At 42.7% G+C, this 13,638-nt stretch overlaps 1 protein-coding gene across 3 annotated transcripts in view; it reads left to right on the top strand.

Annotated features, from left to right (window-relative positions):
- Positions 1-13,638, top strand: part of C22H3orf20 (chromosome 22 C3orf20 homolog) — an 82,838-nt gene that overhangs the window by 14,975 nt on the left and 54,225 nt on the right. For all 3 annotated transcript variants that reach the window (XM_007985331.3, XM_073009827.1, XM_073009826.1), the window contains 2 exons: positions 3,174-3,306; positions 4,364-4,645. In XM_007985331.3, the coding sequence (XP_007983522.1) occupies positions 3,174-3,306; positions 4,364-4,645 (415 nt within the window). The remainder of the gene's footprint in view (positions 1-3,173; positions 3,307-4,363; positions 4,646-13,638) is intronic.

The following is a 13,638-nucleotide window of genomic DNA, read 5'->3' as shown; positions in this document are numbered from 1 at the left end:
AGGTCTAAATGCTCCCTCCATGAGTGAGCTTCAGCTGAGTTCAGCCTGCTTTTGCTTTCCACTGTGACGGGAAAGCACTGAGTTCAATACAAAGTCTGACAATCACTGCACTCTCCCTCTCCCAAATGCATAGATCCTCTCTCTGTGCCATGTAGCTGCTGCCAGGGATGGGGAGGGGTTGTGTCAGCAATTCAAGACTGTCTTTTCTACCTCTCCAGTGCCTCTTTCAGCAATATGAAGTTAAAATCAGGTACTATGAGTGCTTACCTGGTTTTTGCCTATTTTGAAGATGCTTTTTTTTGTGTAGGTAGTTGTTAAATTTGGTGTTCCTATGGGGAGGACAATCAGTAGAGCCTTCTATTTGGCCATCGTTCCCCACCCCTCCACCTAACTTTTATTACAATATATTGTTTTAATTGTTCTATTTTAGTAGGAGTTATTGTTAATCTCTTAGGGTCTAACTTATCAATTAAACTTTATCATAGGTGTGCATGTAAAAAACATAGCATATACAGGTTTGGTACTATCCATGCTTTCAGGCATTTACTAGGGGTCCTGGAATGTGTCTCTCAAGGATTGGGGGGACTGCTGCATGTCTATTGGCCTCTTGTCTATGTGGCTGCTTTCCTTTGCCACCCAACTTTTAGCCGCCTTGTTGTGTTCATTGACACTGGGATGCATATTCCGTGATGCTGCATTATAGGGCCTTAATCTTGTTTAGGAATTAGGCTCATATGTGCATGCTAGCATGGGTGATTAGCCTTGCCTCATAGCTCATAAGTAACTGTGGGTCCAAGCTAGCCCAGCAATGTCCCAGTTTATGCCTGTTGTCCTATGACATATGTATGAATGATGCCTGATTTTGCTATAGCCATTCTGGTTTGAAGTCACTTTGGGTTTGGGGGCCTCCACCATCCATTCCATATCCATATACTATTCCAGCTCACCTGCTGGCAGTTCTGGGGCCAGGCTGACTTTGAGCACCAGCTCCAGGAGTTGGGCTTACTCCCTGAGGGGATGGCAGCTATTTCTGGAAGGTATCCAACGTTACAAGAAGAGAACTGTTAATGGCAGTTCCTAGTCAGAGCAAGAGACCATCACCTTTGAGGAGCCCAAGGCACCTGGGGCAGATCAGACATAGAGGCTCAATCCAGCAGATGCTCCAGGTGGCCCGCCAGCAGGTCGCTGGACCTCAGACCCTAGGCTTAAGTTCAGGGTTCAGTCTCTGGTCCCTGTTGGCAGGAGAAGTGGGGAAAGCGACCAGGAACCACTCAGGGTGGCAGATACCAGAGATGGTCCCCAAGCACTGGCCAACAACCCCCAAGCTTCACCAACAGCAAGGAAGGCTCCATTCTGAGGCCCTCAGGGCTTCAGTTAGAGCCTGAGAAATGCCCCCACCCAAAGCCAGGTTTCATCCTCAAATCTAAGGTGAAGTTGAGCCTGCATACTACGAGGCTGCAACTGGGTGGGAGTCAGAGGTTCAGTGTAGGTAGGACCTGACACAAATGACTAAATAGATGCCCCTGGAACCTAGGGTGGGAGGATCACTGCCATGACTCCACATGACCACATCCTCATACCACCTGTCATGGAGGACAGCTGTGAAAATTAGTATCACAGGCACAGATCGTTGTCATCCAGGTCATGCAGATCATTGTCATCTAGTCTGCAGAGACTCAGATGACAGTGATCTGTGCCTGTGGCACTTGGGCTCCCTCCAGAAGACCCAAGATTAGCCATCATCAGAGAAGTTTTCAAGCTGATTGAGAAGAAATAGAAACTTTGTGTCTTTAATCAGGAGAATCAAAAGGGTCCAATTCAGTAAGGGCAGTCGAGCCCCAGAAATGCTCTTTTCCTGGAACCCGGGGAGACATGGCCAGTGTCATCACTTTACACAAGTCAGTCCCTGACACATCCATCATGGATGACTCACAGTATGAGTAACATCTCTCTTTGATAACTGACCAGTCAACAATTCCTGGTGAGCATCAATGATACCCCCAATATTCTGACATTTAGAGGATGCTGCTCTCCTGCTCTTCCTGGCCCCATGTCCCCTAGTAAATACAATGTCTTGAAAAACCATTTTCTAAAACCCCTCCTATATTAGTTTTCATGCTGCTGATAAAGACATATCCAAGACTGGGAAGAAAAAGAGGTTTAGTTGGACTTACAGTTCCATATAGCTGAGGAGGCCCCAGAATCATGGCAGGAGGTGAAAGACACTCCTTACATGGCAGCAAGAGAAAATGAGGAAGAAGCAAAAGTGAAATGCCTGATGAACCCATCAGGTCTCATGAAACATGTTCACTATTACGAGAATAGCACAGGAAAGACTGGCCCCTATGATTCAATTACCTCCCCTTGGGTTCCTCCCATAACAAGTGGGAATTCTGGGAGATACAATTCAAGTTAAGATTTGGGTAGGGACACAGCCAAACCATATCATTCTGCCCCTGGCTCCTCCAAATCTCATGTCCTCACATTTCCTTTTTTTTTTTGAGATGGAGTCTCACTCTGTCACCCAGGCTGGAGTGCAGTGGTGTGGTCTCGGTTCACTGCAACCTCCACCTCCCGGGTTCAGGAGATTCTATTGCCTCAGCCTCCTGAGTAGCTGGAACTACAGGTGTATACCAGCACGCCCAGTTAATTTTTGTATTTTTTGTAGAGATGGGGTTTCACCATGTTGGCCAGGCTGGTCTCGAACTCCTGACCTCAGGTGATCTGCTTGCCTCGGCCTCCCAAAGTGCTGGGATTACAGGCACGAGCCACCATGCCTGACCATGTTCTCACATTTCAAAAGCAATCATGCCTTCCCAACAGTCCCCCAAAGTCTTGACTCATTTCACCATTAACCCAACAGTCCAAAGTCTCATCTGAGACAAGGCAAGTTCCTTCCACCTATGAGCCTGTAAAATCAAAAGCAAGCTAGTTACTTCCTAGATACAGTGGGGATGCAGGTATTGAGTAAATACAGCCATTCCAAACGGGAAAAAAATGGCCAAAACAAAGGAGTTACAGGGCCCATGCAAGTCCAAAATCCAGCGGGACAAATTTTAAAGCTCCAAAATGATCTCCTTTGACTCCAAGTCTCACATCCAGGTCACACTGATGCAAAAGGTGAGTTCCCATGGTCTTGGGCATCTCTGTAACTTCTTGCCCTCCAATTACAGGAAAATCTAGAACTATAGAAGATGTCAGCATGCCGCCCCCGCATCGAGGAGTGGGAACCCCTGCCAACAGCCTGGAGTTCAGCGACCCCTGCCCTGAGGCCCGGGAGAAGCTGCAGGAGTTGTGTCGCCACATGTGAGCACCTAAGTGCTTGGGTCAGGGGAGGCAAGGGTTCTGAGAAAGCCTGGCCCCCAGCTGGGAGTCCCTGTGTATATGTGAGTGTCCAGTCACAGAAGTGTGGGAGACATGCTGCCTGAGAGCATGGGTTATGCGGTACTCCCCATGACAGCCACAGGTGCAGCATCCCTCACAGGCAGACACACACCCCTGTCCTTCCTTGCTCACCATCCTCCCTACAATATCACTGCAACCATGCAAGGAAGACAAGATTGATGCCCATTTTGTGGATGGGGAAACTGAGGCAGCCTAAGCAGGTATGTGAGTAAGAAATTGCCTGAGCTCACACAGCTCCAGTGGCCTGCCTCCTGCCCCTGCTCAGCAATGCTCTCTACCTCTGCAACACCTTGCCGGGGATGCCCTGTTGCATGACTCCTTACATTTAGGGCTTTTGTGCCCTGTTTGTTTCTTAACTTAATTTGCCAGATGTTCTACAAGACAGACAAAAACCTCTCAAAACAAACCAAAAAAAGTTAGTGGTTTTTATCATTCTGTGGGGCCATCCCACAAGCCCTAGCAATTTACTCAACATTTCTCTCGGGGCCCAGGCCTTTGGGTGTAAAGGACTTAAGTGCCTGTTCACATCTAATAGCTTAGGCATATATATCTCTTGGGGGTCGCTGGGCTGGAACATGGGGAGAGGGCAGCCACTGTTTGCCTCCTCACTGTGACACTCTGGAAGGAAGCTCTGTTCCCTGAAACCTCAGGACTGGGGTGAGCAAGGTCTTCAAACCCTCAGGACCCCCCCACACTTCCACACACAGTCCCACTCCATAGGTCCTCACCCTCAGGCTCAGGTGGAAATCAGGCAAGGGCTGTTCTTAGACGGGCACTGGGAACTTCCCAGTTCTTCCCAAAAACTACCTTTATGGACGAGGGAGCGTGGGTTGGGAACGTGTACTTTGGGGACAGGGGAATGGGATGGGGTCTTGGGTACTAAGGAGGGGCTGTAGAGAGCATCCCTGGTGCGTGAGAACCAAGAGGCTAGACAATATATTGGTCTCCTTCTCTGCAGAGAAGCCGAAAGGGCCACGTGGAAAGGGAGGAATATCTCCTACCCCATGATCTTACGAAACTACAAGGCAAAGATGTCCTCTCATCTAATGATGGCCCGCAAAGGAGACTCTCAGACCCCGGGTTTACATTACCCTCCCACCGCAAGTGCTCAGACTCTCACCCCCACACCTCACCCATCATCTGCCAACCATCTCGTCAGTCGGCATTGTCAAGAAGGGAAGGCGCCCAAGAAGGCCTTCAAGTTTCATTACACCTTCTATGACGGCTCCTCCTTTGTTTAGTATCCTTTTATTTGGTGCCACCCTATCTCCCCAGCTACTCAACCCCACAGAACTCCAGGACTTGACACAGCCTAAATATTTCCTTGGGCCTTTTAGTTATCAGAGAAACCTGGTGGTGGGTCTCTTGGGTATTAAGAGTTTGTCTAGATCAGACTCAGGAGGTCAGAGGAGGAGGTAATAAGTTTCAAGCCTGAAGTTCAGTTCAGATCAACATGAACATACCAAACCCCAGCTACCTGTGAGAAGCTTGTCAGTGCAGGCTGTGAATGCAGAGAAAGTCCCTGCCTTTGAGGACCTCTCAGTTGAGACAAGGTTAAAGACACAAAATAAATCATCTCTAGTGGAGAGGAGGGAGTTAGGAGGCCTTAAACAATTGGGAACCTTCATCCTTCTCTCCCTGGCTCAGTGGTTAAGTTCTGTGGTCCTTGCATACTTCACCCATCCACATCCTTGGAGCCTGAGACCTCACCCCAAATGTGCTATCTCCTGGGCCCTGACTGCTCTGCAGCTGAGATCTGACTGGGCTCATGAGCCTAGTGCTAGCTGTGTCCCAACCTTGGATGTAGGAGCAACAAAAGGAGAAACATTTTCTCTTTGAGAATCTGATGAAAGCTATAGACCTTCTCCCTAGAAATAAGCACTTATCTACACATACCTATAAGGCATTACCTGTGATTGCAGGGCATTTACCAACCTCCAAAGCCTGTCTTTGGATCTGAGTTTGAAAAGATAAATCTCCTTGGAGGGTGAGCCCTGAGGGCTGTGCATACCTCAGAGTGATTTGAGTCTGATTATTTTCTTCATTCACAGATGTGTATCGAGTAGCTATCACGTGCAATGAATTCAGATAATGAAGTTAATAGACCATTTGTACTTCAGAGGGAGCAACTTTAATTGCTCCTTTTAAAGTGAAGAGAAGGAGTTTGAATTTGGGTGGTAAAAGCAAAAGAGAGGGCTCCCTTTAGAGAATGTCTAGGTTTGAAGTCATCTTGTACCCTATGTTCTTTTTGGAGGTCCTGTTGCCCAAACCCAACATGTTCTAGAGCTGGACCAGATCACAGATGTCTTTCATTGGCCACAAGGACTCTGAGGCCTGAGAGGGCAAAGCACTTATTCCAGGTTACGCAGTCTGGAGTTACATAAAATGTCATGGATGGGAAACACAGTCATTTGTTTCTGCCCCTTCACTGTAGAAATGGGAAAACTGAGATCCAAAGGCATGGTGTAACTGACTGTATGCCACAAAAGGAATTCTGTGGCCAAGCTAGGCCTGGGTTCAGGGCCTTGTTGCCTCAATTTAGGGTCCTCTCTTGAGTACCATTTTTGTACCTTTAAGGATTATTTCCTCCAGCACAGAGCAGGGTAGAGGGCGATGGAAGTGGATCTCATTTTAATAATAAAATCACTGGGCACTCAGGATCCCCTGCCTCTTTCTTGGAGGAGAGGATGGGTCTCTGGGCTGTCTCAACCACTTTCACAAAGGCCAAGGCCCCCAACCAGGCTCTCCTGACAGCAGCCCCCTTGCTTCCTTTGTCCTCCTCTTGACTGAGCTGGGAATTGAGGATTTAAGCGCTCTGTCAAAGAAGTCTCATTGTTTCTCAGACTGTAAATGAATCCATTCATCACACTCTGCTCGGCCCTGCTTGCAACACATCCACAGTATTGAACACAGCTGACTCCTTCGAGAGCAGCTGCTGCTTGCAATGGGTTGTGTTGTGCCCCACCCCCGCTGCTTTCTGACTCTTCGCTGCATTTAATAGGATGATCTCCCTGAGCTCCTCATGAAGCTGTGTCTATGAATTAGTCTTCTATCAGGGGCTTCAGAAAGAGGGTGGGCTTGTGTATGATAAGAGCACAGTACCCTAGCCTGCAGGAATCTCTGTTCTCTCACTTGTCCCAGAATTCTGAACACCTTCCCAACCCCCACCCCCAAATGGTCTGAGAGATCCCCCAAACTTTTGATCCATTGCTACTGGCATTCGACTCACACGCCAGCAGTGATCACATCCTGGCAATTAATGCTCTTCCCTTTGGGAGTCCTGAAAGACTAGGGCTGTAGGCTCAGTTCTTCTTGGTGACCCTACACAAGTCACTTGATCTCTGTGCCTCACTTCCCTTGATTATAAGATGAGGAAGTTGAACCCAGTGATCTTAAAGGAGAAATTCTGTGTTACTGTGTTCAAATAGTCAGAACACATGTGCAGCTATTTGATCCCTCTCAAGTACAGAAAATGTTTGGAAAGCTCTTCTTTCACCTAATGGCTTCCATAGAACACTGGGTTCAGTAGTGGATTCTGTTTTCATAGAGATTGCTGGTCAAGCTGTCAGGCAAAAATGATATGTCTGGGCCGGGCGCGGTGGCTCACGCCTGTAATCCCAGCACTTTGGGAGGCCGAGGCGGGCGGATTACGAGGTCAGCAGATTGAGACCATCCTGGCTAACATAGTGAAACCCCGTCTCTACTAAAAATACAAAAAATTAGCCGGGCGTGATGGCGGGCACCTGTAGTCCCAGCTACTCAGGAGGCTGAGGCAGGAGAATGGCATGAACTCAGGAGGCGAAGCTTGCAGTGAGCCGAGATCGAGCCACTGCACTCCAGCTTGGGCGACAGAGCAAGACTCCGTCTCAAAAAAAAAAAAAAAAAAAGGTATGTCTGCAATGGGAATATCATAAAGCTCTAAGCTGTAATTGGTTTGCACTTGGCAGCTTCAGACCCCAGACCTGTCTCAATGTTCACTGTATTCGTTCATTCTAGTGGGTGTGAGTGGTATCTTACTGTGGTTTTAACTTACATTTACCTAATGATGAATGGCGTAGAGCATCTTTTCGTGTGTGTGTGTGTGTTTTGGTACATCTTCTTTGGAGAAATGTATATTGAAGTCCTTGCTCATGTTTTGATTGAGTTGTCTTTCTTTAAAACAAATTGTAAGGGTTCTTTACATATTGTGTATATATACTAGATGCTTATCGGATATATGCTTTGCAAGTATTTTTTCCTGTACTGTCAGATGTCTTTTCACTTTCTCAGTAGCATCATTTAATGCACAAAAACTTTTAAATTTTGATGAAGTCCAATTTTTTCCACCTTTCTTTTGCTGCTTATGCATTTGGCTTTATGTCTAAAAAACCATCGCCAAATCCAAGGTTATAACATTTACCCCTGTGTTTTCCTCCTCTTTTTTTTTTTTTTGAGACAGAGTTTTGCTCTTGTTGCCCAGGCTGGAGTACAATGGCGTGATCCAGCTCACCACAACCTCCGCCTCCTGGGTTCAAGCGTTTCTTCTGCCTCAGCCTCCCAAGTAACTGGGGTTACAGGTACGCACCACCATGCTGGACTAATTTTGTATTTTTAATAGAGATGGGGTTTCTCCATGTTGGTCAGGCTGGTCTTGAACTCACTCCTGACCTCAGGTGATCCACCCACCTTGGCCTCCCAAAGTGCTGGGATTACAGGCATGAGCCACCATGCCCGGCCCCCTGTGTTTTTTTCTAAGAGGTTTATACTTATAGGTCTTGTGGTCTTTGAAGCATTTTGAGTTAATTTTTGTATGTGGTATAAGATAAGGTTCCAATTTCTTTCCTTTGCGTGTGGATAGCTAATTGTCCCAGTACCATTTATTTAAGAGGCATTCTTTCCCCATTGAATGATCATGGCACCCTTGTCAAAAATCAATTGACTATAGAACTATAGATGTATGGGTTTATTTTTGGACTGTCAATTCTAAGCCATTAACACATATGTCTGTCTTTATGCCTGTACCACACTGTTTTGGCTATTGTAGTTTTGTAGTAAGTTTTGCAGTAAGGTAGTGTGAGTCTCCCACTTTTTTTTTTTTTTTTTTTTTTTCAAGACTATTTTGGTTGCTTGGAATCTCTTACCATTTCATGTAAATTTTCAGTCAGGTTTTCCATTTCTACAAAAAAAAGCCAATAAGATTTTGATAGGCATTGCTTTGATTCTGTAGATCACTTTGGGGAGTGATACCATTAACAGTTTTTTGTTTGTTTGTTTGTTTGTTTGTTTGTTTTTGAGACTGAGTCTTGCTCTGTCACCCAGGCCAGAGTACAGTGGTGCCATCTCGGCTCACTGCAACCTCTGCCTCCCAGGCTCAAGCAATTCTCCTGCCTCAGCCTCCCAGATAGCTGGGACTATAGGTGTGTGTCACCACGCCTGGCTAATTTTTGTGTTTTTAGTAGAGATGAGGTTTGGCCATGATGGCCAGGCTGGTCTCAAACTCCTGACCTCAAGTGATCCACCCACTTCTGCCTCTCAAAGTACTGGGATTACAGGCATGGGCCACCACACCTGGCCAACAATATTAATTCTTCCAACCCATGAGCACTGGCAACAAGTAGTACAAAATGGTGTATAAACAAGAACAAAAAAGCAATGAACAAAAGGCAATTATGCCATTTACAGCAGCATCAGAAAGATTAAAATACTTAGGAAGAAATAACAAAGAGGTACAGAACTTGTACACTGAAAACTACAAAACATTGCCAAATTAAATTAAAGAAGACCTAAATAAATGGAAAGACATCCTGTGTTCATGAGGGCAACTCTTTTGTGTGTGTTGATCTTACATCTGTAACTTTCCTAAATTTATGTGTTAGCTCTAGACATTTTTGTGTGGACTCTTTAGAATTTTTTATATATAAAATCATGTCATCTGCCAACAGAGGTAATTTTACTTCTTCCTTTCCAATTTTGAGGCTTTTTATTATTTTGTTGTTGTTGTTGCTATTTGCTGTGGCCAGAACTTTCGGTACAATTTTGATTGGAAGTGGTAAAAGCAGGCCTACTTGTCTTGTTCTTTTTATTAGAGGAAAAGTTTTCATTCTTTCACCATTGATTATGATGTTAGTTGTGAGTTTTTTCATATATGGCTTTTAATATGTTGCAGGAGTTCCCTTCTATTCCGAATTTGTTGAGTGTTTTTTAAATCATGAAAGGGTATTGAATTTTGTCAAATGCTTTTTCTTCATCAGTTAAGATGATCATGATTCCCCCCCAACTCCTGCCATTTTATTACTATGGTACATTACATTCATTTTTGTGTGTTGAACCATACTTGCATTCCTGGGATAAACAGCACCTGCTCATGGTGTATAATCCTTTTGATAGGCTGCTGCTAAATTTGGTTTGCTGGTATTTTGTTAAGATACTTTATGTTTATATTCATAAGGGATATGGGAAGTTTTATTTTTATGTATTTGTCTGACTTTGGTATCAAGATAACCCTGGCCTCATAGAATGAGTTAGGAAGTGTTCAGGTCTGCTCTTCTATTTTTTGGAAGAGCTTGAGGAGGATTGGTATTAATTCTTTAAATGTCTGGTAGAATTCACCAGTGAAGCCATCTGGTCCTAGGCTTTTCTTTGTTGGGAGATTTTTCATTACTGATTTAATCTCCTCACTTGCTATAGTTCTATTTAGGTTTTTTATTTCTTTTTGAGTCACTTCTGGTAGTTTATGTGTTTCTAGGAATTTGTCCATCTAGGTTATCTAACTATGGTGTACAACTGTTCGTATTATTGTATTATTAGGATTTTTTTTATTTCTGTAAGGTCCCATTTTCATTTCTAATTTTAGGAATTTGAGTCTTTTTTAAAATCAGTCTGCTAGAAGTTTGTGCTTTCTTGATTTATCAAAGATGCAACTTTTGGTTTTGTCCGTTTTATTTTTCTATTCTCAATTCTGTTTTTCTCCACTCTGATTTTTTATTGTTTTCTTCCATCTGCTAGCTTTGCTTTAATTTGCTCTTCTTTTTCTAGTTCCTTAAGGTAGAAAATTGGGTTATTGATTTGAGATCTTCATTTTCATTTAATGTTGGTATTTACAGCTATAAATTTGTTTCTGAGTGTTGCTTTGCCTTTCTCCCATAAGTTTTGATATGTTGTGTTTTGTTTTCATTCACTTCAAAGTGTTTTATAATTTCCCTTGTGATTTCTTTATCCACCTGTTGTTTGTGTGTTGTTTAATTTTCATGTATTTGTGAATTTTCGCAATTTTCTTTTGTTAGTGATTTCTAGTTTCATTCCATTGTGATCAAAGAAGATACTTTCTATGGTTTCAGTGTTTTAAAATTTATTGAGACCTATTTTGTCGCCTAACATATTGTCTGTACTGGAGAATGATCCATGTGAGTGTGAGAAGAATGTGTATTCTGCTGTTTGTTGGGTGGGATTCTGTATGTTCCTATTAGTTCTAGCAGTGTTGCTCAAATCCTCTATTTCTTTCTTTCTTTTTCTTTTTCTTTTTTTTTTTTTTTTAAGGTGGAGTCTCACTCTGTCACCCAGACTGGGGTGCAGTGGCGCAATCTTGGCTGGCTGCAACCTCTGCCTCCCGGATTCGAGTGATTCTCCTGCCTCAGCCTCCTGAATAGCTGGGATTACAGGTGTGCACCACCATGCCTGACTAATTTTTTTTGTATTTTTAGTGGAGATGGGGTTTCACCATGTTGGCCAGGCTGGTCTCAAACTCCTGAACTCAGGTGATTCATCCGCCTTGGCCTCCCAAAGTGCTGGGATTATAAGCAAGCTGCCTAAACCCTCTATTTCTTTACTGATCTTCTGTCTAGTTGTTCTGTCCATTATTGAACATGAGGTAGTGAAGTCTCCAACTATTTTTTTAGAACTATTTCTTCCTTTAATTATGTCGGTTTTTAAATTTATATATATATTGAGGCTCTGTTATTAGGTGTGTATATCTCTATAATTATTACATATTCTTAAGGTATTCACCCTTTTCTCAATATGTAATGTCCTTCTTTGTCACTTGTAAAAATGTTTAACTTAACATCTATTTTTCATGGTATTAGTATATTTACCCCTACTCCCTTTTGGTTACAATTTGCATAGAATATCTTTTTCTATCATTTCGCTTTCAACCAAGTTGTGTCTTTGGATCTAAAGTGAGTCTCTTAGACACAGCATATGGTTGAATTGTGTTAATTGTGTTTTGGTTTTTAAAAATTTATCCTGCCAGCTTTTTTTTTTTTTTTTTTTGAGACTGAGTCTCACTCTATCGCCCAGGCTGGAGTACAGTAGTGCAATCTTGGCTCATTGCAACCTCCACCTCCTGGGCTCAAGTGATTCTCATGCCTCAGCTGTGGCCTTTTTGATTAGAGAGTTTAATCTATTTCTGTTTAAAGTAATTGCTGATACAGAAGGACTTAATTCTTTACGTTTCTATTTGTTTTCTATATGTCTTATACCATCTTTGTTTCTCAGTTCCTTCATTACTTCTTCTTTTTGTTTCTGACTTTTTATAGCATGCCATTTTGATTTACTTCTCATTTCCTTTTCTCCATATTTTTAAGTTATTTCCTTAGGGTTGTCTTGGTATAATGGGTTGAATGGTGTCTCCCAAAATTTGTAACTACATGGAACCTCAGAATATTACCACATTTGGAAACAGGGGCTCTGAAGTTGTAAATTTTAAGATGCAGTCATATTGTTGGGGTGGGCCCTACTGCAATGACTAGTGTCCTTATAAGAAGAGCAAACACACACACACACACATACACACACACACAGGAGAAAGCTATGTGATGACTGAGGCAGAGATTGAAATGAAGCATGTACAATCCAAATAATACCAAAGATTTCTGGCAGTCACCAGGAACTATAAGGGGCAAGGAAGGATTCTTCCCCAGAGCCTTCCAAAGCATAACCCTGTTGACACCTTGATCTTGGACGTTTAACCTCTGGAACTGTGAGATTATAAATTTATGTTGCTTTTAGCCATCCAGTTTATCGTACTTTGTTATGATAGCCCTAGGAAACTAATATACCTGTTAATTGTATTACAATTAACACACTAGTTTGAATTAATAACTTGCCACAATAATATATAAAACTCTGCTCCTATATAGTTCTATCCCTTCCCCTTTATGTTGTTATCAAAGAATTATGTTTTATAGATACATTGTGTGCCCATTAACATAGGTTTACAATTATTGTTTTATGCATTTTTCTTTCAAGTCATATAGGAAAAAAAGAAAAATTATATGCTGAAAATAGAATACTGGATTTTATATTTACTTATATAGTTAACTTTACCAGTGTTCTTTTTTTCTTTGTATGAGTTTGAGTCACTGTCTAGTGTCCTTTCATTTCAGCCTGAAGGGTTCCCTTCAGTGTTTTTTTGCAGGGCAGGTCTACTAGTGATTAACTTCCTCAATATTTGTTTATCTGGGAATGTTTTAATTTCTTCATTTTTGAAGAATAATTTTGCTTGATATGGAATTGTTGGTTAACAGTTTTATTTTTTTCCTTTGAGGTCTTTAGATATTTCATATTACTGCCTTCTTAACCCCATGGTTTCTGATGAGAAATCAGCCGTTAATATTATTGAAAGTCTCTTATACATGATGAATCTCTTTTTTCTTGCTGCTTTCAAGATTCCCTCTTTGTATTTGTCTTTCGACAGTTGAATTATAATGTGTCTCAATGAGAATATGTTTGAATTTATCCTACTTGGAGTTTGTTAAGCTTCTTGAGCATGTATATTATTGTCTTTCATCAAATTTGGGGAGTTTTCAGCATTATTTCTTCAGATATTCCTTCTACCCTAATTTCTCTTGTCTCTCCTTCTGGGACTCCTATTATTCATATGTTGGTAAGCTTGATGGCCTCCTGTAGGTCCCTGAGAATCTTCATTTTTCTTCATTTCCTTTTCTTTCTGCTTTCATTCTGAAATGCGTCTGTGTCTGGAGTACTGCTTGTGAAATTCCTGCACACAGGAATGTCCTGCCCACACCAAGTCCTCTAAAGAGGCTTTTTGGGGCCTCTTTACTAGAAAATGAACAAGGAGACATTACCTGTCCTTGATTTGTCAGAAGTGGGAGCAGCCTGACAGCATTAGAAATATTGCTGGCCTCAGAGATCAAATCCTGGCTCTACCACTTCCTTGTGATGTGACATGGGGCAGATAATTTTCTGCACTTTGGATTCCTCATCTATAGGGTGACCAACTCATCCTGGTTTGCC

Source organism: Chlorocebus sabaeus, chromosome 22, assembly GCF_047675955.1.
Source record: "Chlorocebus sabaeus isolate Y175 chromosome 22, mChlSab1.0.hap1, whole genome shotgun sequence".
Taxonomy (NCBI): Eukaryota; Metazoa; Chordata; class Mammalia; order Primates; family Cercopithecidae; genus Chlorocebus; species Chlorocebus sabaeus.
This window is presented reverse-complemented; position numbering and strand designations above follow the sequence as displayed.